Source organism: Anabas testudineus, chromosome 2, assembly GCF_900324465.2.
Source record: "Anabas testudineus chromosome 2, fAnaTes1.2, whole genome shotgun sequence".
NCBI classification, from domain to species: Eukaryota; Metazoa; Chordata; class Actinopteri; order Anabantiformes; family Anabantidae; genus Anabas; species Anabas testudineus.
Window position 1 is genome coordinate 14,444,207 of NC_046611.1, and position 27,152 is coordinate 14,471,358.

General features: G+C 41.0%; 2 protein-coding genes across 4 annotated transcripts; one reads left to right on the forward strand and one right to left on the reverse strand.

Moving 5' to 3' along the window:
• Window positions 1–370: 370 nt before the first annotated feature.
• xylb (xylulokinase homolog (H. influenzae)) lies at window positions 371–21,281 on the reverse strand. The gene is made up of 19 exons (XM_026362278.1): window positions 21,156–21,281; window positions 19,933–20,015; window positions 19,641–19,710; window positions 19,267–19,347; window positions 19,024–19,110; window positions 18,820–18,948; window positions 17,603–17,668; window positions 17,428–17,500; window positions 17,184–17,302; window positions 17,022–17,103; window positions 15,391–15,431; window positions 15,163–15,278; window positions 12,375–12,490; window positions 11,944–12,017; window positions 11,729–11,825; window positions 11,256–11,314; window positions 10,082–10,169; window positions 7,184–7,278; window positions 371–1,129 (listed from the first exon to the last, which is right to left on the reverse strand). The coding sequence occupies exons 1-19, from the start codon at window positions 21,237–21,239 to the stop codon at window positions 1,061–1,063; spliced, it is 1,629 nt and encodes a 542-aa protein (XP_026218063.1). The 5' UTR covers window positions 21,240–21,281; the 3' UTR covers window positions 371–1,060.
• A 453-nt stretch (window positions 21,282–21,734) lies between these two features.
• On the forward strand, window positions 21,735–26,934 carry LOC113163563. 3 transcript variants are annotated; one of them, XM_026362310.1, is made up of 5 exons: window positions 23,397–23,494; window positions 23,606–23,714; window positions 23,800–23,979; window positions 24,650–24,876; window positions 25,092–26,934. In XM_026362310.1, exons 2-5 carry the CDS (start codon window positions 23,712–23,714, stop codon window positions 25,762–25,764), a joined length of 1,083 nt encoding a protein of 360 aa, XP_026218095.1. In that variant the 5' UTR covers window positions 23,397–23,494; window positions 23,606–23,711; the 3' UTR covers window positions 25,765–26,934. The 3 variants fall into 3 exon arrangements, with proteins under 3 accessions (XP_026218093.1, XP_026218094.1, XP_026218095.1); XM_026362308.1 differs by lacking the exons at window positions 23,397–23,494; window positions 23,606–23,714 and adding an exon at window positions 21,735–22,097 and having other exon boundaries at window positions 24,666–24,876; XM_026362309.1 differs by having other exon boundaries at window positions 23,394–23,714.
• Window positions 26,935–27,152: the final 218 nt, after the last annotated feature.

Consider the following 27,152-nt stretch of genomic DNA (forward strand, 5'->3'; position numbering starts at 1 on the left):
CTGCAGCAGCTCAGTGTGGAGGAAGTGCTGACTCCAGTGTTTAATGCTGCTCAACAGTTCGCTGTCAGCTCGGTGCATTAGGAGCACGACGAGGGGCACAACTCACTATGTGCTTCTTCAAAATCAACAGTAATATTATTGCAGGACTGAGTTTTATTTCCAGCTGCTGGAAAAGCAGTATCTGAAAAAAAGCTTCAGCTTTCATATTGAGACATATTGAGTAAAAAATCCAACAGTACACATCTGTGATGGTATGAGATGTGCGTCTGCAGACTGTTGACCCCAGTTTGAACCCGAAATTGGACACGCTGAGTTAGTGTCACCATCATGTTCACCATGTTCAATAATCAAACAACAAAAGACTCATAAAACCAATCAATTCTGTTTTATCTGACAGACGACGCATTGGAGAGAAAATTAAATGCTCACTTTAACTTGTCATTAAGCAGAGAACATGAAATCAGTTTAGGATGTAATTCATTCATTCAGATTCACTCGGTAACCACAGAAAGTGACTCCAGCTCCTGTTTTCTGCTCTGAGTCAGAGTTAGAAACAGCAGAGATCAAAACATCTGGAAACAAGTTTGGACAAAACAACTGTGACGTCATCCAACAGCTGGTTTTACAAATTAACCTGTTGAACATCACCTGGAGCGACTAAACCGACGATCTGGACTGATCAGGATCTGCAGCAAAACTAAAACCTAGAACACCAGCTACTGTTTCAGCCCTAAAGCAAAATCTTGGCCGAAGATTTTAAAAATGTTCAGCAGCTTTTTAGTGAAACTAAAGTTTTCAACCCTGTGTTAGTTTGCTCTGTTTAATTCAAAACCAGCTCCTGGATCAGACCTATATAATATTCATTCAGTGCATCACATTTTTAATACAGTTTGATTTTTACTGACAGTAGTAGCTCATTATTACTAAAAGGTCCAGAGCTTTTCAAACATTTTAGCTTTCACCTCAACTGATTTTACTGAGAATCAGATTTGGACTTTTGCTTTAAAAAATGTTGTCCTATCACGTTTTTTCCGTACAGCTGCTGACTGGTCGCTGTGGATCAGCTGCGGCTCTCCTGCAGCACTCTCTCCTCCAGCCGGGCGTAGCGCTTCAGCATCTGGTCATAAACCTGTTACACAAAAAAGAATTTATTACCCTCTGATGTCTAACGGATGATGCTGAGTTTCAAACTGGAGTTATGCTTTCAGAAGTTCGTCTGCACCAACAACTGAAGCTGTGATTTACATCACGTCTGTTCATTCAGACTCATCAATCCAACTAGATGTTTGTGCCAGATGTCATGAAATTCATTCCAGGCGTTTCTGAGATATAACGTCGATGATGATGGGACATACATATAATCAGAGTGACCTTGACCTCTGACCTTTGGCAAGCAAAATCTAATCGGTTGTTTCTGAGATATCCTATTCACATATATGGAGCGTACGTACCGAGGCATCAAAAGAAGAAGATGAGGAAGTGTGGGACTAAATCTGGTGGAGTGGATGTTGCTGCATGAGTTTAGAAAGGAAACTGTGAAGAAACACGTTTCCTCAACCTGCTCTGAGAGAAAAATCCTCAGTGTGTTTTCAGTGTGCGAAACTTCACTGACTGTCATATTAACATCCCGCTGTATAGAGAGAATATTCATTCACCAACACCTCCTCTGTGTGTTTGTGTGTGTGTGTGTGTGTGTGTGTGTGTGTGTGTGTGTTCATTGTTTATTTATAGGCTGTTTAATTATGGACGATGAACATGAGCGAGAATCACTTCAGAAAACATCCTACATTAGAGTCACATGGAAACCTGGAGTGTGTGTGTGTGTGTGTGTGTGTGTGTGTGTGTGTGTGAGTTGAGGAGGTGAAGAGGAGTGGACGGGTCGAGCTGTCAAACTTTTTAAAATTAATTACATCAAACACGTTAAAATGAACACTGCTCTATCTGTGGTGACCTCCTCCCCGGAAGCTGAGGAGTGATTGACAGAATAAAAATAAAAAAGAAAGTGAAACCCCTCCGACCCTCGTCTCCTTTATCATCCTGCGTCATCTCGCTGCTCCCAGGTTGTTGTCGGACGACTTTACTCCGTCTGTCGCTCCTCCTCTTGTTTTTCTTCATTGTGACTTTAGTTATTCTGAGTTTCTGTGGAATTGTTTCTCTCCTCTTATCTTTGAAGCGGGGGCCTGTTTTCGTATTCCTCGTGTTTCCGTCTACACACAGATACACACACGTGAAGCTGTGAAGTCCAAACAGCATCAGGCTGCAGACGCAGTACCGAGCAAGAAACCACAGTCAGAGTTTGTGTTTGAAGAACGAGGAAACAAACAAGAGTCGAATCTTACAAAAGGTTTTTCTGACGCTGACTGAGGACGAGGAGTCAACTGTTTGTCTCAGTGTGTTCGAACAGCGTCGGCTTCTTGTGTTGAAAACATCTTCAATTTATTGTCAGTACAGTTTACTGAGCTGTTATTGATATTTGTTTTACAGTTATTGTCTTAAAATTTTAAAAGACAAAAAGAGGAGAGGTAATCTGGGCTTTATCTCTAATTTGTCCGTGGTACAGTACAGTAAAAGTACTATATATACATATATATATATATATATATATATATTTATATATATATACTAACTATAGTAGTATATAGTATATAGTAACTAGTAGCTATAGCCATTAAATTAATGTAGAGTGGAGTAAAACTACAGTATTTACCTGTGAAATGTAGTAAAGTTGAAGCAGAAGGTAAGAATAAAAACAAATACTCAAGTAAAAATACTTGTACTTATTGTACAGTACACGTACCTAGATACTTTCCACTACAGCATATGCAGATATCCTGTTGCAGGATATTAATATTAGCATCCAACAAATTAAAACATTAACACACGTTAGCTAACTAGTTAAAAGCAGAATGAAGGTTTTCATGAACAGCTGTCAGAAAAATATCAAATTCATTCTTTGACAAAGCTTCTGGACGTCCTGTTAAAGATATCTAGATTAGACCCTAATCTGGTTTTGTGGTACAGGTCCCTGATCCACCTGTGCCGCTGTGGAACTGGTTTCTACAGCAGCCCTATCAGTCAGGTTGTATCTGTTCACATCATTTCCATCAGCAGCTGTGTTTACACCAAAGTAACCTGGTGACAATCAGTGAGGACATGAGAGACGGGGGGTGTAGCAGGCTGATAAATCCTGGCTGTCACACTCCTCCCCCCTGAGAGAAGCCCGACCTTGGGAATGCTATTTCCTTTATAATCCAAGGTTAAATATAAGCACAGCACACTCCTTTTTCCAAGGTTCGTTCTTTTCACCATATTTCTATCGTGTTTCCCTGAAGGTTCAGTGAACGGCATCACGGAAACGACATCCTGCATTTACATGTTCTCCGGTAACGCAGTCGTTCTCCTGCAGCTAATTTATCATGTAGAGAAACGCTGTGACTGAAATCAGGGTCAGGGGACCAGAGAAACCTGACTCCCCTGCCACGTACACGTGTAACTAAGTTTCCAATTTGGTTTTTACAAAGTCTGCAGGCCGAGACAGTAGTGTCCCGGTGAGAGGAGGGACCATTATATATAAACCTGAATCCAGCACAGAGAACTGTAGACGTCTGAATCAATCAGTGTCCACTGTGAAAAGAAGTCAGGCAGTTACAATCTGTGAGCCATGCTTTCAAAATCAGCCTGGGATAGAGGAGACACCTGATTACTGATCTATTCCGTGTAGCTCTACCTGGTAAATACACCGTAGAGGCCAACAGACCTGATCCTGGACCGGAAACAGAGACTGTGTGCAAAGACAAAGCAGTGGAAACAGAGTCTACATGAAGAGCAGCAGTGTTTGATGCTGCTGCAGCTGTCAGTGTTTCTCTGTGTAACTGCTTGTAGAGGTCTCTCTCTCTCTCTCTCTCTCTCTCTAACTCCTTTACTTTCTGCAGCAGCGTTCTCCCTGTGCGGCACGTTACGCCATGTGTGTGAAGCCTGTCATGTAATTTTCATCACTGCTCTTCCATAAGGGAACGTGCTGTTTAAAGAAGAGGCGGTGAGTCATGAAAGTAGGACAGTGTGTGGAAATGTACATTTATAGCTGTGTGTGTCTCATACATTCTCCTCTGTCTGAGCTCAGCTGCAGATCTGCAACAAAACTGATGCGTTTCCCAGTCACGCTGTCACACAGACAAAAAGGTGTAAGCGAGGGTTGGTGGTTCAATTCCCACAAGAACGACACACAGCCTGCTCTAACTCTGCAGGCAACCAACAAAAAAAAAATGCAGAGAAAATGCTCTGAGACGCCAGCGTCCACCACCTGCTGAGCAGCAAACATTAGACAGACACAGCTAGAAAGCAGCTGGTGAACACAGCGAAGATTTTAGCAGCTAAAGAGATATAAGAGGTATTTCCTGCAGGAGGTGGTGGAGACCAAAAATGGAGCTAAAAGAGAAACACCACTGGGCTACCAGTGATTTCTGGCTGCCAAAAAAAAGTGTTGTAAATCTTCACTAAGTCATGTTTGAGCCCACAGTGTACTAAATAACAGAAGGTATCTGTCATGATTGGTTCAAGTTGATGCTGCAGAGGAGGTCACATAACGTGGTGCCACAACCAGAGGTCCAGAGATTCATCATTTATGTATGTGCCGTGTATTTTATTGGAATAATTGGGCTGCGTGGAGCGAGAAACATCAGAACACTTTGAACATCAGCTCACAAATCAACATTGTGCAGGAGCATGAAGTGCGGTGTATGCTGAGGGCAGTGAACCCCAGGAAGGCTGCGGGACCGGACGGTGTGACTGGGAAGGTCCTCAGGGAGTGTGCAAACCAGCTGGCTGGGGTCTTCACCAACATTTTCAACTCCTCACTGTCTCAGTCCTACATCCCACAATGCCTGAAGTCAGCCACAATCGTCCCACTGCCTAAAAAGACCTCCATCAGCAGCCTCAATGACTACCGACCAGTAGCTCTGACACCTGTCATAATGAAGTGTTTTGAGAAACTGGTCCGACGTCACATCATGTCCTACCTCCCACCCACACTCGACCCACTACAGTTTGCATACAGAGCTAACAGATCGACAGAGGACGCCGTCGTCACAGTGCTGCACACCACCATTTCACACCTGGAAACACAAGGGTGTTATGCTAGGCTGCTCTTCGTCGACTTTAGCTCTGCCTTTAACACAATAATACCGTACAGACTGTCAGCAAAATTGTTGGACATTGGACTTCCTCCCACCACTTGCTGTTGGATCAGAGACTTTCTCTCTGACAGAGTACAGAGAGTCAGAGTGGGTCCTCATCTCTCCACAGCCCTGAGACTAAACACCGGTTCCCCACAAGGCTGTGTGCTGAGTCCTCTGCTGTACACCCTGTACACGTATGACTGTGTCAGCACACACCCAGACAATGTCGTCATTAAGTTTGCCGATGACACAACTGTGGTGGGGCTCATCTCTGGCGGTGATGAAACGGCATACAGGGATGAGATCCAGAGGCTGGTGGGGTGGTGTGAAGACAACAACTTGGTCCTAAACACCTCAAAAACAAAAGAAGTGATCGTGGACTTCAGGAGGAAGAAGTCAGATCTGCAGTCCATTGTCATTAATGGGGAGTGTGTGAAGAGGGTGCCAAGCTTCAAGTACCTTGGTGTGCACATAGATAAAGACCTCCAATGGAGCTCCAATACCGCAGAGGTAATGAAAAAGGCTCAACAGCGTCTTCACTTCCTGAGGATCCTCAGGAGGGTCAACCTGAAGAGAGAGCTGCTGGTTGCCTTCTACCGTTGCTCCATTGAGAGTGTGCTAACATACTGCATCTCCGTGTGGTTTTCAAGCTGCACCATGGCACAAAAAAAGGTTCTACAAAGGGTCATAAACACTGCCCAAAAGATCATTGGCCACCCTCTTCCCTCACTGAAGGACCTCTACAGCACCCGATGTCTTAGGAGGGCACGCAACATCCTGAAAGACTGCACACACCCGGGACACCGGGTGTTTAAATGGTTGCCCTCTGGAAAAGACTCAGGGTGCTGAGGTCACGGACAAGCAGACTCAGAGACAGTTTCTACAATAGAGCAATAGCCCTCATGAACACACACACACATCTGGTTTAGTTTTTCTAGAAGAATGTAGATTGTATATTCTGTATATACAGCTGGTGTGCATGTGTATATTTGTATATATAATTGTGTATATATATATATATATATATGAATATATGTATATATATTTAAATACTTTTTGTATGAAAGGTAATTGTAAGCTGTTTTATTATTATTATGTTGTTTTCTACTCTCTCCTTGCACCAATGTGGGACAGTTTGCAATTTCGTTGTACTGTTGTACCAAGTGTGACTGTACAATGACAATAAAGCTTTATCTTATCTTATCTTATCTTATCTTATCTTATCTTAACATATCCTGATGTGATCAGCTGCTGGATGTTTGTCTCTCACGTTGGTTCTCCACGCTTCACTTTTTAGATGATAAAACCAGTGAAATGTTGATCACAAGCAGCAGATGTTAATTTACACATCACACTCACACATCCTGTCACTGACGGAGCTGTTTGTTCCTCAGGTAACTCACGTCGAATATAAGCTTCTGCCAATTGACTGAGTGTAAATGTAAATGTGATCCCAAGACAATTAGACAAACTCCATCTGCTGAAGAAGATCAGGTGACACAATCAAAAGCTCCAGAACAGCTTCCAGACACAGCGGCTGCATGTTCAGGTCGGTATGGTTGAAATTCATATGTGACCTAAAGTCAAAATGACACACAGGATATATCCTGTCAACGTCAAACTGGTTTTAATCTGTGGATTTTTCTTTTCTTTCTCTGTTTCCGTCTTTGACCCTTTGAGAAATTTCAGAAATCTTTACGAGTTAAAAATCAGCAGGATTAAACGAAGGCAGAACTAAAGCCCACGAGTCTCTCTCATTAACACGTTTAAGGAGGCTAAAAGGCCTGCAGATCATCTCCACCCACACACACAACACTTCACAACCTCGCGAGTGATGAGCCAAGCAAAACGCCAAAACAGAAAGAGTGTGTGTGTGTGTGTGTGCGTGTGTGTGGGAGAACACACCGTAGGGAAAAATGAAGTTTGCACACTCACACACACTATGACTAATTTAATAAATGCTAATAACACTGCTGAGGAACAGCACCAGTGTGTGTGTGTGTTTGTACCTGTGGTGCTGTAGGATGGGGGGTGGCCACCAGTTGTGGCTCTGGTGCAGTTTTCAGCACATCGAAGAAGGAAACTCCAGATTCTGCCACCAGACCTGAAAACACATCCACCAATCAGAAAATTAGGTTTCTGCATCATTAACTAATCAGATGTTTGGGGTTCATTAGTTAACAAGTGCACCAGCATCATTAGAGGATCGTTAACCAATGAGAGCTTCTGGTTTTGTTAGTTAGCATGTAGGTCTCAGAAGTCGTTAACCAATCAGAGGTTTCAGCTGAGGAGCAGTAAACAAAGAACCCGGACACAAAGCCGTAAGTAACTACACACAGGTCAGATCAGAACCATTGTTAGTGAGGATTTTATGTCATGACATCACCTTGACAGCACCTGAGGGTCACGAGAACATTTATAAGGTTTTTTCATCCATTATGTCCTAATTTACTATGACAGAAACAGTTTTGACTGAGTCAGAGTACACAAAATTAAATGTTTTTGCAACTGACATGTTGTGTTTACACAGAGTTACACATCCACACCTCTGCATTTGGTTTCTGATGTGTGAAAAAGAGTGTGTGTGTCTTTATGTGTGTTATAACCTGACACAAGATGAGATTCATCTTATTGATCCTGCACAGGGAAATTAAAGAGTGGCAGCAGCACAACAGCATTAATATGAGGCTCTAATGCTCATTACACACCTCACGCTGAAACTGGATCAATGAAGGGTCGACACCCGTGACAGAGCTAAACACTAACATCAGCATGCTAACAAGCTCTCAGTGATATTTTCCTATTTATTACAAACTGCAACGTTACTGTCACCAAAATGAACAAAGAGGGAACCGGCCACTAAAACCACACACACAAACACACACACAAACACACACACAAACACACACACACACACACACACACACACACACACACACACACACACACACACACACACACACACACACACACACACACACACAGAGTGAGAGCAGTATTTACCTCATACACTGTGTGCAGCCTGCAGATTTAAACAACACACCAAACAAACAAACTGATCAGTCTGATATTACTTTATCAATAACCACATAAACAATAAACACACACACACAAGCAGAATTTGTAAAAGGTGACGAGATGTTAATACTGACGGAGACAGAAACGTTTGTAGCACATTTTATAGTGATCCAAAACTTGTAAGGACATAAAACGTCGTGGTCCTCTGGAGGTGAATGATGTCGCGCTGCTTCAGTTTAATGTTGTAATGTTTAATGTGTATGTAGTGCAACAAAAAATCATGACAGCTGACAACAAAGAGACATGAAGAAGCACAGACGACACAGCCATGTTGTACATACTGTCCTACACTGTACTACTACATACTACGAGTACTCATCAGCTGACTGCTTCCTGCCTGGTTTCTCTCGACATGAATCCCTGTTCAATTCTGAGAAACTCAGATGAATTCATGGGAAACCTGGACAGGGTTCGAGAGGAAACACAACATCTGAAGCTTTTACAAGGACACCGAGAGACAAAGAGCGTCTGAATGCACTGATGCGTATGAAAATGAAGAGAATCATTTGCGCTGACCTTGACAGTCACTACATCTCAAACCAATAAATAATAATAACACTTTTTATTCTACAACATTAATTAATCAGTGTGATTTTTTTTACGTGTTTTGAAAAGGCCGCTGCTGACAGTGAGGCTACATTCAGGGTGTTTTCCCACTACGTTGTGTAAACTCCTTTATATCACCTTCACTGCATGTTGAACATACGACGATAGTTTATGTTGTTTGTTTTTATTGGTTTGATGATGTCCTGCTGCCTGAGTGCTCAGGTCTCACCTCTGAACTCCCACCAGGTTACTGAAGAACCAGCCAGCAGCAGCTTCAGCAACACGCTGACCTGGATGACTGAGAATCTCCACAGACATTTTGAAAACGATAATTCAGGGTTGAGCTGGCTCCACGCAGCTCTCTCCTCCTGTGGCTCCTGTAACACTGAGGAAACGATTGCAGCACCAATGCAACATGCAGAGGATTTCTCAGAGTCCAGCTATGTTGCAGTCAAATTGCGTGAAGGTCTGCTTCCCTCCGGTCGGCCCACCCCACCCCCCTCTCCTCTCCCCCTAAATGAAGCGGCATTGACATCAGGACGTGAATTTCATTAAGTCTTTTCAGGCCCAGGCAACTGACATCAGGTATCTGTGGTGTAAAAGCAGACACAGACTCTCACGCTAAAGACTCTCCATGTTTGAAGCCGAGGGTGGCTGCTGCATCTCGCTGAGGAGGGTGAGGGGGTCTTTTTATTTTATCTGGTTTTATGAAGACAGGCTTCACGGCCTCCTCGCCCAGAGACACTGTGACGCTCCGTTTATCTGTTATCACACAGGATGAAGTGGACGATTTTATCGGCATCAAGTACGAGGAATGACGAGACCAGTTCCAGCTCAGACACTGAGACCGTTACTGTGAGGAGAGACTGAACTAATCAGTGATCAACTGTAACTTCACCTGCAGCTCTGAAGAACAGAGTCTGTAAATGTTTCATTGTTTTATAAATCCTTCTTTCCTTACTGATCTCATTACTGTTTCCTTTATTCTTTAACATTTTCTATTCTTACTTCATTGAACTGATCATTTTCATCTCTTCTATATTCCTTATTCTTTTTACAAGAATAAAACTGAAGATACCAGGTTTTGTTTCCACAATAAAACTAATCTTTACTCCCTAACATATTAAATATTTCAAAATAAAAGCTCAAAGTACCATATGTCATGATAAATTGAATTAACATATTTTGATTTATGGCAGCAGAGATTCTCTGTGATGAGAGCTCTTTTACTACTGTAGTACTAGTAGTAGTAGTAGTAGTAGTAGTAGTAGTAGTAGTATTACCGTGCAGAGCTCTGTAGGCTGCACCCAGACAGGCAGAGTTGGACAGATCGATGGTGTAGACCGGAGCGTTGAACACATCAGACAGAACCTGAGAGGCAGAGAAATGAAAACGTCTCTAAATCTCCTCCAGATTTCAGATTTACAGCATCAATTAATTAAGCAAACAGAACGGAGCGACGGGGGAACATCCAAAAATTAAAACTCATCAGCAGGTGCTCGTTTGTTTCTCAAACGAATGAATCAATTAGACAAACAGCCCGCAGATGAATCCCGTTATCCCCGATGAATTAGATCTTTTAAAGGCTTTTGTTTGATGTGTGTGCACTCGCTTGTTATTTGACTCTTCGGCTCCGACTCTAATGTTTCTTTCTATGTTCATTTTTACTGAAAACAGTGTTTTAACTCTGTTTCCGTCTTATTTTCCACACATCTATTTAATGTTTAGCAGCTGCTCATGTAAAGATCACAGAACCAGGGTGGATGGTTTAAATTAAAGGAAACACTTGTTCTGTTTAGTATTGAAGCATAAATTATTCAGTGAATCATTGTCCATCAACATACAGTAAAATTTTACATTTACATTTTTTGATTCCTCAGGTTCTAGTCTAAGTGAGTACAAATACTCAGGCTGAGTACTGGAAAAGGTTTAAAAGGTTAGTAAGCAGGTTTCCTAAGTGTCTTGGATTGTTCTGGTACATAAAAGAAGGCTGAAATGTGATAATGTTATTAAGAGGTCAGTGGATCCTTGAGGGAAGAAAAATCCTCAAAATCTCTTTAAACTCTTAAAAACATCATTAAGGTGAAATATGACTTAGGTAAAACTACCGTCTTCTTTGTCTGTATTTTAACAATAAGTAATTAAGTAATTAATTATTTTATTGAAAAGGCTTCAATTTAGACAGCCTCCTCATATGTGAAAGACATTCAAGGGAAAATAAATTACTCAGTGTTTATTTTCTACCAATAACATGAATTACTATCCATTTACATTTACATTACATTTTTTCTTCATTTGCAGTCTCCCTAGTCATTTGGCAGACGCTTTCATGCAAAGCGACTTACATTTCCTGTAGTACAGTAAAATCACTCTACATCACATCTCACCAAAGCACCATCATTAAGCAGAGTTACCAGTGACAATGAGATCACAGCTGTAACACGATAAATTACTGACCTGTAGAATCTCTGTGTTACATGAAGCTCCTCCTGTTGCCAAAACTCTGGTTCCTGGAACTGAAACCACAACAAGATGCATTAACAAATTTCTCCTCAGAGTTTAAAGATCAACCTGCGACTAAACATTACTGGAGCTGCACGGGATCAGCCCCCAAAAAAGAGTCAGTGGGTTTGTTTGATTGAGTTTGTTTGAGTGTGTCGAGAGCAAAAACACTAAATATAAATGAACAAAACATCAAAGACTGTAACAGAGTTAGAATCTGATCTGAGAACTTGTTAAACTGTTTATTAATGTTTAGTATTTTACATAAATCCAGACAAATAATAAAGATGTATGTCAGAAAGTAGACCACAAAAAAACAAAAAACAACAACACAAAAACTGCAAAAAAATGAAACTGTAAAAATTTTCACAGATCACAAAAAAACGAAGAAGATACAAGTTGAGATCAGAGAGAAAACCAGGTCTTACTGATGGAGTAGCCCAGACTCTCAGCGTGAAGTCTCCTGGACAGAAACTGACCCTCCACCAGAGCGCGAACCTCCACCTGAGAACTTAGCGAGGACACCTACAGGACCAGGACAAGTGAGACAGGTGAGACAGGTGAGGTCACATTATAAAGCCTGTACACAGACTAACACTCTCTCTCTCTCTCTCGCCGTGTATGTGAATGTCTCTCGACTGACCTCGTTGTCATCTCCGTCAAAACGATAGACTCCGACGGCAGGAGGTGTGATCTCCATGGTGTCAAAATAAAAGCCTGGAAACACAAGAGACAAACAATCAGATGGAGAAGGGAAGAAATAATGACTGAATGAACAAAGAGAGGGAGGAAAAAGATGAAGAAAAGAATGAGTGAGGGAACAGATGAAGAGAGAGAAATGGAGGAGGGAAAAGTCGAGGAAAAGACTGAGGGAAATGATAGAAAAGAAGGAAAGAGCAAAGGAAGCAAAGAGGGAAACAGAGGAATGAAAGAAAGGAAGATGTGGAAAAAATTATAGAAAGAAGGAAGGATGGAAAAGAAAATGGACAAGACAGGAAGAGAGAAAATCAAATGAATGGAGGGAGGTTGGAATGGAGAAGGAAGGCCGGAGCAAATGGAGAAAAGAAGCTTGACCGATGTTCCCGTTGTTTCCGAGCGGCGTGTTTCTCAAGGCTGCAGAAAAAACTTCCCAGGATCCTCCAGCACACTCGTTCCTGATCCGCTCCCTCGTCAGAGATCCGTTCTTGAAGCTGCGACAAAGAAAACAAACACATACACACACACTCATGTTTCCATCACTTTACAGGACCTGATGTTGACTTCCACTCATTTACACACGTCAGTCCACACACAGACATCAGCATCACGTTATGTCCCTGGTGCTGTTTTAAGAACCACTTTACGTAAATCAGACACTAATTTTTCCTAAAAGCACATTTAAGGAAAAACTATATTATATAGTTATTGATATCAGATATTGAATGAGACCCAGAGTCAGTGAAACTCAGTGTTGGTTTAGAAAATCCAGAATATTCACCAAATGATTCTTGGTCTTTGGATAATTTTCCAGATATAAGGCGACAGTTCAGTTCAGCAGCATCAGAAACACACTGAAGGTGTAAACGGTAAGAAGTGATGCTGCTTCCTGAGGCTGGAGCTGCAAACGGACAAAATGTTTCTTCCTCTTTGTTGTTGAGCGAAATCAATAAAGCTGAGGGTGGTGTTGGTGATGGGGGGTGTGAGGAGGGTCTCAGTCTCAGTGGATTTTCACTTTCACAGCCTCTGGCCAGCCTCCAGGTCAAACCATCCGTCTCCACCTCGCTCTGTTTTTAATCTGTGTCGATCGCTCTCTTCTCCTCCTGCTGTTTGTTTCCCTCCATCTCTGCCTTTAAACTCCAATTTCCTGCTTCAGTTTCCCACAGTGAACTAACTTTTTCTTCATTTGTAGTCTCCCTTCGGAAGACACTCGCACAGCTCCGCTTTAGAATCACTTACTTGATATGCAAGAAAGCAGCAGATGTGAATATATTTGATTTAATTTATTTATTAAAAAAAATTCATTGGGGACAAACTAATTATTTGCTCTCGGTTTAACGATGTGTGCACGTTGTTCCAGCGCTCTGGGTTTAGCGAGACGTGTTTTAATAAGAGAAAAGTCGACATTTGTTCAGAGAATCTGTGTTTACTCAGAGTAAAGAGCAGCGAGCTGAGGATATATGGACTGAACCATGACTGGGAACATGTACGATGATAAAATTATAACATGGTCCGATTAGTTAGACAGTATAGTGTTTCTATATGTGCTCAGCTGCTGCTCAAACTGGAAGTTGTGTAATTCTGGAAAAAGTAAATTGGACTTGTTCAATGTGATTTTTACTAGTAACTGTTGAATTATTTGTTTAATGAGGCAAAAAACTGACTTTGTAAATATGATTGATGCACAGACACAGAGTCACTGTTCACATATGAAACAAATCTTACCAGGAAAAACTGTAGCAAGTAAGTAATAACAAATAAAAGTTTACTGAAAATTAACTCGTGAAAATCAGACACAGCTTTTGAGTTGTGGTTTAATAGAAGTAATCAGAAAAAGGTTGTTGCTTCCAACTCGTAATTGGTCATTCTGTCTATTTAAAGGGTAAAAAGTGGTCACTGTGGCCTTTGGTGTCATGGTGTGTACCACACTGAACATTTTTCCGCGTCAGTATGTTAACACAAGTGAACATTAAAATGTTGTTTGTAACTATAACTATTTTAATGTTTTGGTTTCATAAGAATCTCAGAACAGACATGTTTAGTAAATCAGAGTTACTGTGCTGTAAACTAACATGAGACTCAGACGTGAGTCAGATGTTGGGGACGAGTGGCAGAAATGTAGATAAAACTAAAATAAAAACATTTTGGGTCCTCGTCCTCTTTTCTATCAGCTCATATAAAATATATATTTTTAATGTTTTGGTTTAGTTCATACTTGATTAACCTTCAATTGTTTGACAAATACTTTGACATTTCAGGAAATGTTGAGTCAATAACATCCTGGTATTTCTGCTGGTTGCTTAGCAACTGGTCCCAGCTGATAAATAGTCCAACAAATTCAGTTCTTATGTGGATCAGTGAGTTCCAGAGGAGCTGGCAAGTGGATTTTGTTTCCTCTGGACAGAACCACGACAACCTCCTGTCTTTATCCTAAGTTGTTTTCCTTGTTTTGTGTCTTTATGCTAAGCTAAGAAAACAGAAAATATTGTGAAAGTTGTTGTAATATTCCTTTAAGAAGGAACTAAATAGCACAGAGCCCCATGTATGATCTGCAAACACACAGACAGCAGCAATTACACACCTGACAAACATTTATATTTTTACCTGAGGCCACAGAAACAATAAAACAGATGTGTCCACTGCAGTCTGTATCAGTGAGCGTTCATGCTGCTGGTTATTATGGGATAGAAGCGCCTGTGTGTGTGTGTGTGTGTGTGTGTGTGTGTGTGAAATGACATTTATTCAACTATGTGACGGCAGGTGACGCTTAATTTAAGATCATGAACACAAGCAGCAGAAACGAGGTTCCTCTGCAGCAGAGTCAGGCTCAGGTTTAGAGATAAGATACGATTCAACAGATGTTACCTTTAACTAAAAACTAATAAAACAGCAGAGAAGAGATATGGAGATGAAAGACACTGAGACAACTGCAGGTTAGCAGTGGGAGGAAGTGAGTCCATGTCCATGTAAGACACCTCTGTTGTCAACAGAGAGACTTAGAGTCTCGTGGGTCATGTCTGACCCATGTTCTTTATATTCTATTGTTTTCTATCACTCTGCTACATTTCATTTATTATTTACACTCCAACCAGGTAATAATTTACTGATTTACTATAATCAGTAGAAGAGAAGGTGTGTGTGTGTGTGTGTGTGTGTGTGTTCGTACCACAGCAGAGCCATGTACGCCTGCCAGTCGACAGGATTACAGAAGACGTGACCCTCCAGAGCTGGACGAGGCTGCTGGATCCACAGAAACACTGTATCACTGGTGCCCAAACTCACCTGGATGGACACACACACACACACACACACACACACACACACACACAGACAGTGTTACACACAGCTACACACTCAGCAGGACAGATTAGAGACTGGTTGTATGTGAACTTACAGCGATGTCTCCCTGCTGCAGCCTCATTCCTGCCAGGGACGCTGAGAAAGACAAAACCAACATGTTGAGTGTTCAGCTCTCTTCTGTTCACCACAGGTTCAGGTTTTAACTCTTCACAGGTTGTTACCAGCTGCTTTCTCTGGGTTCTGGGTCTGAGCTCTGGAGTTTCCAGATTCCACATGCACCAACTGAACTGGGCGTTACATTTATATTTTCTTGATGATCAGCATTTATTAAAGTTGCAGGTATCTAATATTTAAATACAATAAATATAAATATCATTTAGTTGTTGGTAAATTTCTGTTATTGCAGCTAAACGTCCACAATCAAGATTTCGAGCTCTGAGCAGCTCCAGAAAAACAGAAACCAGGTGAATCAGTTTCTTTCATGAAAACACACAAACACATACATTTATGGAGGAGAAAAAAAAAATCAATGAGCTTCTTCAGCTGGAGGAATCCTTCTTCTTCTTCTTCTGTTCTAAAGGTCGACTTTCTACAGATAAGAGGAGCTTTTAATGTTGGTATTTGGGCCTCCAGGGATTGTCTGTAGCTCCACGTGACACATTAAAGACATTTCACAGTTTAATAAAAGCAGTTAAACACAGCAGAACCTGAGCTGAAGGGAACATTCAGAAGAAGATTTCTACAGGCCTCACATACATAACAGATGCTGCAGCACCCCCTGCTCTCCACACTGAACTACTGTGAAATGTATTTACTATATAAATTTAAAATCTCTGAAATGACTGTGATGATTAAACATGTCTCTGTGTCTCAGAACCACAAAGTGAAGTGAAGACAAAGCAGATTTTTTAGCTTCACTGGATGTAACTACTAAAACGATTCGGGATACAGACTGAGATCAGGATCTGAGTCTGGGACATTTGTGGACTTTGGAGGAGTTTTTATATTTATTATCATACTGATAGAAAAGGTTACAGAACAACATCAGATAGACAGTAAAAGCCAGGTGACACTGTCATGAAGAATAAAATGAAAGAGAAACAGAAACAATTCAACAGGACTGAAACAGGACAGATCCTCCTGTTCAACTTCCCTCAGTCGTTGTCATGTCTGAACAGATACGTGTCTTTGAAAGAAGAGAAATACAGCAAGTAGGGACGTTTTCCAATAAACTGAGCTTAAGAGAAAAAATGTGTGTCCAACACCGTCCACTGTTGTAAACACTGACAGCACAGAGAGAGAAAGAAGAGGAATGACTTGACTTTTGCTTTGTAATTTCCTTGGAAGCTTTAGGCGTCACACAGACAAACATGCAGCATAACAGCACCACCAGGTGTTCAGACACCAGAACTACATCACACCTGTGGAGTTTTACATGGATCCGTAAAACAAAACCAGAGAACAAATCAAAGTCAGTCAGTTAGAAGTACAGAGTACAAACAGAGTTTAAAAATCTAAACGCATCACAGCAAACTGTTCAAAACTATTTTTGGGTTGATTTGAGTATTTCTAATATTTATCTGCATTAACATGGAAATTGACCATTGATTGACAGTCTCTCTGTCCCCTCCTGACGATAAAACCAAGGAACTACAAACCCCACAGAACCCTGGTTCAGCTATAAGCACCTGTAGGTTTTCAGAGGGTTTTGATTCAGGATCTCACCTGGGTTGTCTCCGGTGAAGGCGACCACTCTGCAGGTCTCAGAGAAACCGTATCGATGCACAAAGTAGGACGAGACCGGACCCTGTAGACAGAAAGATAGAGCTCACTTCACAGCAGATATCAGACCATGCGTCACACTAGACCACTATACACCAGTCCTACCAGTACAGATGTGGAGGGTAGTGGAGCTCCCAGTAGCTGGTCCAGGTGAGGAGCGGTGGCTTTCAGGCAGACCTCAGACCAGCTCCTGGTCCGGATGTCCAACAGATTCATCCCTGAGCCTGAACACAGAGCCATCAGTTTATTATCAATTAATCAATCAGGCAGTTCAACGACTGTTTCACTTCCTGATGTCGTATAACCTTCGTTTAAAGTTTGAGAACTGTAGAAGAGTTTGGTTCTGTACCGTCACTGTAGTCGATGGCAGCGTAGTCCCCGAGGAACAGAGAGGCAGCAAAACTACTGACCAACGAGATCCTCTGAAAACACACATACACACATCAGTTTAACTAATGAAACCATCATGTTAAATCACATGTCTCAGTTTATTCTGGGGTCAAAGTTCACAGTGATGCTCTGACCTCAGTGTCCTGGTATGCGTCTGGTCGGGTCTGTCGCAGTTTACAGATCTGATTTCCTGTGAAACGCTGCAGACAAACACACAGATTCATCCTTTGAAGTCTGCAAATTAAACCTCATCACACAGTTTATATCACAACATAAATGTTACAAATAGAGGACGAAGTGATAAAGATGAACCCGACAGGATTATTAATGTTTTTTAATCAGGACCAATACAATACATTTATCTAAAACCAATTAAACTGATGTTGTTTTTTACTTAAATTACTGTCAAATACAGACAGCAAACTAATGACTGCAGCAGAAAAACTACATTATAATTATATACCGATGAAAATAACTAATTCTTCAGGAAAAAATATTAAGCAGCTGAGGAAAAAAACTTAAATCAACCAAGTCTCATGGCAAAACAGCTCAGAATATTAAAAATATTAACTATTAGATTTTGGAAACATGTTGCTGAATCATTTAGCTGCTGCCGTCTGGTTACACACATATGAAAGTGTGAATTTATGTTGCTGTGTTTTTTTAACTGTAAAATAGATCATCTGTGATTTATTTTAACTGTCTGAAGTCTATCGATCAGTGAATACACGCAACATGTTTTATTTAAAGGAGCAGAAGTTTTAATCCATCACACAGAGACAGGCTGAATGTGTAAGATGATGAATTATTAATGTTTTCTGTGATTTATAGTGTGAATGGAAAAAGAAAAAACTGTTGCAGGACTGAATCATGTTAAATGTTAAAAGTCTGTAATATAAATTTATTTCTTACATATTTCCTGAGACACAGTGAAATTAAATATTTTACTGTTCTATTGTCAAATTTTCTGTGATTATCACTAAATATTTGTACATTTTCATTTTATTTTACAGCCTTACAGTCTGAGTCAGTTCCCATTAATTTCTATTTCTGACGGTTTTATACTTTGTTGAATTGATAAAGTTAGATGTTGGTGTTATAATGAACTTCCTGCTGAGCAAACAACACAAACAGATGATGGATCAACGTGAGATTTTCCAGTAGTTAGTGGCCCAAAGGCTCAGAGAAAGAAACTCATCACTAGATAAAATTTTCTAGTACTCAGGAAGAGTCCTGCATTAGGAGATGCAGAACAAAACTACTGAAATTAACCTGAAGGAAAAGGAAAACGAAACGTGCCCAAAAAGACAGACAGGAGACAGTCAGTGTAGAGACAGGAGAACAGAGAGACCTCATAGGCTCTGGACCCGGTGATCTCTGCCAGTCTCAGGGCTCCTCCTACTGCTGCCTGCAGGTCCAGACACTGCTGACTGCTGCTGGAGTCCATCCACACAGGAGAGTCCGATACGGAGAAACTGTCCTGTTAACACAACAACATGAGCAGGTCCTGAGGTCCACATACACAGGGAACAACACCATCAGCAAACACACAGACCTGCAGCTGCTGGAACAGATCCTGGTCTGGGCTGAGCTGGTTCAGAGTCTCAGACGCTCCTCTTTTCCAGTAAACGCTGCCATGTTGCTGAGACAGAGAAGAGACGGTTTCCAGCAAACTCTATTCAACTTTTCATCAAACAATCTAAAGCTTCAGCACTTAATAATATTTTAACAGAGCATTTTTAAACTGTTCTCACAGTCTGTTGCATGAAAAGATGTTGTTCAAGTGTTCTTGTCTCACCTGGCCGCTGCCTGACAGCGCCCTGACACGGGAGAAGTCAAACCCCGCCCTCTTCATCTTGTCCAATAGCAGGTCCAGAGCCTGGGGATGGACACAAACAAACAACCAATCACATTGCAGGCTGAGGACGATCACAGAAAAACACAAAGTGCAAAAAACAAACTTCAGCAACTTGAGGAGCGTTTGTTTAATGTTTAATGACAGGAGACCAAAAACACGAGGACCATCAAGTGGTGACAGAGGCTTTGTTCACATACGTCTGGTTGGTCAGAGGTCAAAGGTCAGATGATAAACCACCACAGTGAGATTAAACTTTAACTGAAGTCTAGTGTCTAGTGACTTTAACAGAGCAGAGAAAAAACATCTGGTCCCACCTTGACCCACATCAGGACAGGAGAGGTGACGGTCAGTCTGTCAGAGTGGATGTGAACTCCTCCCTGAGTCCTGCAGACAAAAAGCTGCTGCTGAGTTTCAATCAAACACCTGAACAACATAGATCCCCACCCAAATGTGTCGTTTTTCTTTAGTGTATATAGGACAGATCCTGATCCTGTTATGTGTTTGTTGGAAGTTTTAATCCTGTATCTCTATAGTAATATATGATATACTGCAGTTTGTACCACAGGAGTATTACTAATGCTACTACCATCTACTGGGAAACGTTACCTGAAGTCTGACAGCTCAGAGTCAAACTGAACATTGTCCTGATGAAGTACGTTCAGGTTTCCATCGATCACCAGAACCTTCAGCTGTGGAGGAAACACAGGAAGTTACAGTACTGAGCAGAATCTGAGCAGTAAATGAGAGTAACTGGTAAAATCACAATAATACTGGCTGTGGTACACAGATGAAGGATTAGGATCCTTTAGTTAAGAAAAAGTATTAACATTACACCAGGTACTACACTACAAGTAAAAGTCCTGTTTTAGAAATCTTACTAAGTAAAGTTAAATAAAAGTTATACAGTCAAAGTATCAGCGCTAAAAGTACAGTACAAAGTATTCTCAGCTTCATGTTATAATACTTTATATAAGTATTGGATTCTTAATAATGATGTAAGTGCATTTACATTTAGGCTACATATATTATGCTATGAAACTACCTGATATGACTGACAACACATTAATAACGAAGTGTACAATAGTAGAGTAACAAAGTTCCTAGTACATATTCTAGTAATCATATTTTATATGAATTAACTATTCTTCTTTGACCAATAAGTTATTTACTTACGTTTTCTAGTTAAAAACCTTCTATTAGTTTTAATGTTTACAGTAACTGAGTACCAATACTTTAACACTGTACCATTTTGATGTGTACTTTCCTAGAGTATTTCCATTTTACATTACTCTGTGTACCTGACAGCTTCAGTTCAGGTTGTTCACTGAATTGATAAATGTTTTTTACTGGATAAAGTATCTGTCAGGACATAAAGGGTTTAAATCTGCTCCACCTGCTGCTACATCACTGACGTTTCAATAGGTACAATTAAGTACTGTGACCACTCTGTGTGATTACTTTAACTGTTTGAATACTGTTGTTACTTCTCCCAGTACTCTGAGTACTGCAAGTGTACTCAGTGACTGTCTGCACTGCGAGTCCAGAGTCCAGCACAGACCCGGTTCAGTGTGTGACAGCAGCTGGAAACTCAGATTAAACCTCACACTCGCCGTCATCATCATCATCATCATCACACTTTAAATTAATAAAACTGTGCAGAACAAACAAATAAACAAACAAACAAACACCCGCCGACTGCTTCTTCCGCTCATGCGCGGTAAGCCGTCTCTCCTGCACGCCACGCTCGCGCAGCCTCGACGTGACACACGTCATCAAACCAAACCAAACGTCAAGCAGGTGAACGACGGACAGGTGAGGTGCGGGTTTACCTGCTGGGTGCTGAAGTCAAAGCCCAGGTAGAGAGGAGGAGGAGGTGGAGGAGGAGGTGGAGGAGAGACCTGAGCGGCGGCCATGAGGAGGAAAGAACCACAGGGAGGAGGAGAAAGGGTTAAATATTTAAAGAGACACTGAACTTTGACCAGCGACCCAGTCAGAAATCACATCTTAATAAAGTGAAGGAGCTTTACTCAGTTTAAATGAATAGAAATGTTCAATATGTTACGGTGAACTGCAGGAAAATCCCTGTCAACTAAAGTGTAGATTAAAAACTGTCCATGTGGTTCTGGTGGTTCTGCTGTGTTCATCACTGGTCCTGGTTTTCATGCAGACTTCTCTGATCCTGACCTTTCACTGCAGTCTGGATCCTTTCTGTGTAATTCTCTTTGTTCAGATAGTAACTGAGTAATTTATTGCCCATGTCACACTCAGTTTTTCCCTGGTCTACCTGTGCACAGGTGAGCGTCTGTTCCTGTTATATAATGCTGTTGAAGGTGTGAGTAATCGTGAAGCTGTTTGTTCTGCTCTCCTGTCAACACACCGGTGTGTGATTGTGGAACGGAAAGGTCGACGCTGCACATTGTCCTCCACTGTTTACACACCAATCAAAGTCAGAGACTGATGCGAGCTGCGTGTGTGTTTCCACCAGTGCAGCTTCCTGTCGACAGGCAAACAGCACACACACTCTTCTCTGGAAGTTTTACATGCAATGTAACACTCTGGGTCCACTCTGATGGATTTTAGCTGCAGCTTTTGGTTTGTCGGAGCTTCCAGGCAGGACCTTAAACGCATCCTTCCATGTGCTGCAGGAGCTGGTTTTTATTGAGGGGAATAAAACACCTGCAGCAGGTGTGTTACTGCTGCTGCTGCTGCTGCTGCCAACAGGATGTCCTGCTGCTGCTGCTGTGAGGCTCTCTGCAGGGAGCTGCTGGAGGGTAAAACCAGCACACGTTTACAACTTATAGTATTTACAGTTTTCACACATCACACACTTAAAGTACACGTCACACACCTGTTGCACAAAGTCAGCATGTGAAGTGATACATACATATTTACAGCCATGTTATTTTCTATTTATGTAGAAATGTTACCTGAATTTTCACACATGTTTAAAGCAAGAGTAATATCAAGATTAAGAAATGAACTTAATCACAGAAACACTGTCGGAGGAGCTAAAATCTAGGGCTGGGAACAAGTGACTAAAAACAAAGGTTCACTTACATTTTTCAGACTCAAATATTGATGATTAATTCATTCAAGATCATTTTCCACAATAAATGAATTAAATAATATGTTACATAATAAGTTATGTTTCGTTTTACCTGTTTGCTTGGGTTCATTTTATTCGTTTTTTCCATATGATCTTGTTTTAGGTCACATTTAAGCACAAACAGTGTTCAAAGACTTTCAAGCACCACAGTATGTTTAATAATAAATAAATAATGTATGAGGTATATAAATGCTGTGCCCTGAAATAAGCATGATAATTATCATGAGTCTGTGTCAGTTAATAAAACCATGTAAAATAAACACAGAAATAATAATTGTTTATAGGATTTCTATAACATTGAGTAACTTGTTAGTTGGTGCCCAAATTTTTTTTTTTTCCTAATTAATTGTGATCATGAGAAAGTTGAACCACTACTTCCTGAGTATTTGTCTGCTGTTTGTATTGTGTACTGTACACACAGTCGGTACTGTGAATTACACTAATGTTGACCTGTTTTGCCTTTCACAGTTCAGCATTTCATTTATCCGAAGCCACAAACAGTAACCTACAACCTGTGTGATTCTGCTGCATGATTCATGGAAAATCTAATAATCCACTACACAAACAATCATTTGATTTATTACAAATAAAATGTGAAGGCAGGGGTTTACAGAGTTCAATGAAACAGAAGTGAAATAATATGAACATGAAATGCAGCCAGATGTCTTTTACAATGTGACTGTGAATTTATCTTATCACAGTAATAAAACTATATTTAGTGAATGAGATGAAGACAAGCTGACTGAAGGAAAGACACTGACACACGTTTAACAACAACATTTACACATAAACACATAAATATCTACACTTATCAAATGAATGGTGTAAAGGTACTTTATTACAGTAGGCTACTTACTGTAAAATACTGCAGTTACTTTCCACTACTGCAGAGTACCTACCAACAGGAAGTAGTGAAACATCTTAAAATGAAATACATTCTTTGCAAAACTGCTTTTTAAAGTTCCTCATACCAGCTGTGAACTGGGACAGACTAGTTTCTGTAGCACTGGACTGATCTGGACTGACGTGCAGCAGCCTCAGAGTCGCTCATTTAAAACTCAGGTTAGAGCAGTAAAAACATTAGTTACAGTAGTTTTAATTAATGTGTGTGTGTGTGTGTGTGTGTTGTACTGATCTGTTCTTAATTTGTCTGTATTTACTGTGTATGTGTAGTTTGTTCCCAGGTCTCAGGTCCCAGGACAAAGAGGTTTTGGTCTCAGTGATTAAATAAATCTTCGCCCACCTTTAAACAGAATCTGGATCATCAGCTGCTCTGTTAATGGTCATTGAACTAGTAGACCTGTGTTTATATTTTAGATAGTGTGTGTGCGGGTCAGAGGTCACCGTGTGTCCTGTGTGTCGTGCAGGGATCAGGAAGAAGGAGCGGCTGCTGCCAGAGGAGGAACCAGCAGGAGGAGGAGGAGGAGGAGGAGGAGGAGAGGCAGAGAGCAGCAGGAGGAACATGGACATTTCTCTGCTCAGAGAACAGTACAGGAGCAGCAGGGAGAAACAGAGGAAACAAACCCAGGTGCTTCTCTTCAGGACAGGTGAGCGGAAACTGTTTGTTTTCCCGCGGAGGAATCTGACGCATGTCTCTGTGAGCGCGTTTGTTAAACCGGAAACGGATTAGTTTTAGACAGAAAACGTGAAAATGTTGGTGAAAAGGTGAAACGTCTGTGGAGAAAAAACGTTTAGTTTCCAGGACTAAGTGTTGGTTTTAAACTCGGTGAAATGCGCTCAGTTTTCTGTTAAAGGAAACGTCAAGTTTACCTGCATAAAACACGGACTTCCTACTGCGGGCTTCAAAATAAAAGCACTACTGTTGAGTTTTGCAATCAAATGGTTCATGTGTTATTTAAAATAAGTAATGAATAATTAAAAATAAATATAATGATACAGTGGAGCGTGTCAAACATGTTCAAGTACATGATGTAAATGTGCTGCATTCGGGATTTGATGCAAGTCATGTAGAATTGAATCCTTTTGTCCATCCACAGAAAATTAATCAGCAAATTCTGATAGAAAATTATGTTAGGAATCAATTATAATCAATTATCATAACAGGCCTTTTAGAGACGAAACCATTACATTGATAGTGAAAATCCTCTAATCATCAAATGCACCTGTATTTAAATGTTTTACATTTTTACATTTGTCAGTTGTGTATTTGGAGACTGTACAGTCAAATATGATTCAGATAGACTCAGTTATGAATAGATTTCTGTCTCTCTAGTGTCAGAGGAGCTATCGGACGCTGTCAGCATCGTCCCCGTCACTCAGGATTTGACACCGTTGCTGCCAACCATAATCTTTGACCCTGACCCGACAGCCTACGACCCCTGGCACGTCCACCTGGACCACCACCGGCGGTCCCACACCGTTGTAGCTGTCCAGCTCCCAGTTTCCTCCCCAGAAACAAACACTAGCATTGACAGTTCCTCCAGGTCAGTTCCAGTTCAGGTTGAACTTCACGAGCACGATAAGCACCTAAAATATTTTAATTTACTGTGTTTTATTTAAGAAACCATCACAATTACGTCTTACAGACCCTGTAAATATTAGAGAGTCCCATGGGTCCAGACTAGATACATTTAATCAGCAGCAGAGAAAAACTAACAAGGTGTAAGGAGGTTTTTGTCAGACTGTATTCTCTTTACAGATGTTCAGAGTCTTGTTCTTTGGAGACTGGCAGCTCCCAGCAGGAGTCCAGGTCCAGAAAACTCTCAATGGACTCGACACGAGATTCACTTAGCAGCTGCAGAGAACAGGAGAACCACTACGATGCAGGCAGGTCCAGAGAGGATCCAGACTCTGAGATTTCCACAGGAGATTGCTTCAGCAGCTCTGAGGTGGATCCAGCCCAGGTTTCCGTCACTGGATCCTTGAGTCCTTCAGAGCAACAATCCAGAGGTCCTCCAGATGGCTCCTTCAGTTCGTCTAACGAGGATTCAGTCTGCAGCTCCAACACTCTTTCTCAGGAGGGTTCTGTCCCTGGCTCTTGGACCAGCTCTGATGAAAGCTCTACACCTGTTGCCTCCATTGCCAGCTCACCCTGCAGCTCCAACACCAACCAGCACGAAGACCTGAAAGAGACCCGTTCTGCAGATACTAAATCCAGCAGTGGTGTCCTGCAGACCAACAGCACTCCAACTCAGAGGGGCTCCAGGAAGTTCTCACCTGCAGCAAACAGGTTCACCAGGCAGCTGAGTGTAGGGGGGGAGGGCTCGTCCACAGGGGTCCAGCATAACCAGGACTACTACCCCTTCCCCAACAGGAAGACCCCACGTATCTCTGAGGCCGCCAGGAGGCTGGGAATGTACTCGTCCTTTTAAGAGACTTGAGTCATTGTAGTCACCTTCAGCCTGCTAAGGAACAAATGACTGATGTTACAGAACCTTATCTTCCTCTCTCAGAACATAAGTAACATCCTGTTATTCTTTTAGGTTACTTCCGTTGTTTTTAGTTAGTTGGATCATGGAAGGTCAAAGTGACTCCAAACCCCGATCTTGTTTAAATCTAGAAACCACCAGAAACATTTTTGTTTGACAATAGAATCCTTTACCTGTAACTTTTCAGAGCTTTCAGCTGTTTCACAATCTTCATCACCAAGTGGAACCGTTCAGTTGTCAATATTTTGTAATGTCAGGTTAAAATTGTCAATTTTAGTTTGATGTTTGTGTTTTCAGATGAAGTCCTTATGGTGGACCTTGGACCTTGAAGTAGACTTTGAGTTACAATTGTTTTGTTAAACTATATTTCTAAAGTGAACAATGATCTTTCAGGTGGATTTAAATTGACTTGGCTTGACTCTATGTTATTTAGCTTCAACTTCTACACTTCATATTCTTTATGTTTGGAATGGGTCTGGATATCTGTTACAGAATCAGTTAAACTGGTGATGGATCAGACTACGTAATATCAGCCCAATAATGACAAGAAATAATAATATAATGGGTAAATTAATGAAAGAAGACAGTTTGGACTCTAGTGGTTCCTGACCTTAAGCCTAGTTTGTTTGAACAGTTTTCAGAGCCCTAAAGAGGCAAACATTTTTAGTTTTATTAAAAAGTGACAATTCACTTACTTTTACTTTTCTGTTGCTCTGAGATTTCAGACATTATCCATTGGTCTTCCTCAAAGAATGGATCTCAGATTTTGCTCGTGTGAAAAAGTTTAAATCTGTGGAAACTTTTTCACCTTGTGGGAATGTTTCATCGCAAATATGTGTTTTCAGTGTCTAAAATTACCCTTCACTGCAACTAAATATTACAGTTGGTGAAAAGCCAGATGTTTTTTTTTTCTTGTGAGTCCTCAGACAGAGATTTTTTTTTTTTCATGGGGAATGGAGCCTTATGTCTGGAACCACTGGTTTCAACTGAAGCCCAAAGTGTCTGCAATGCTTTCTACAATTGTTGAAATGAGAAAATGGAAATGTGATGAACGTTCACAGTGGTAATTGCACCTTTGTTAAAGATAGTGAAAACTAGAAAATAATTGTTAAACAAAAACAAATCTCTCTTTTGTATTTCAGAGACCGAACAGTGAGCATTTCTTAGGTAGTAAAACATTCAGTGAGTCGACTTTTTGATCTCTCCTTCTGCTGTATTAAATAAAAAATACAAGAAATTGTAAAGAATGTACTTTGAATGCAATTACTAATTTTTCTATATAGCACTTATTTTACAGAAGCACTTTGATGGGATATATGTGCCTGTTATTG

Excerpts from the sequence above, each read along its gene's own strand:
- LOC113163563 (XM_026362308.1), top strand. The coding sequence starts at position 22,049 with ATGTCCTGCTGCTGCTGCTGTGAGGCTCTCTGCAGGGAGCTGCTGGAG. Across the intron at positions 22,098-23,799 it reads CTGCAGGGAGCTGCTGGAGG|GGATCAGGAAGAAGGAGCGG; the intron begins GTAAAACCAGCA and ends TGTGTCGTGCAG. Across the intron at positions 23,980-24,665 it reads GGTGCTTCTCTTCAGGACAG|TGTCAGAGGAGCTATCGGAC; the intron begins GTGAGCGGAAAC and ends CTGTCTCTCTAG.
- xylb (XM_026362278.1), bottom strand. The coding sequence starts at position 21,239 with ATGGCCGCCGCTCAGGTCTCTCCTCCACCTCCTCCTCCACCTCCTCCT. Across the intron at positions 15,279-15,390 it reads TGCAGCAGGGAGACATCGCT|GTGAGTTTGGGCACCAGTGA; the intron begins GTAAGTTCACAT and ends GTGTCCATCCAG. Across the intron at positions 12,491-15,162 it reads GCGTACATGGCTCTGCTGTG|CTTCAAGAACGGATCTCTGA; the intron begins GTACGAACACAC and ends TCTTTGTCGCAG.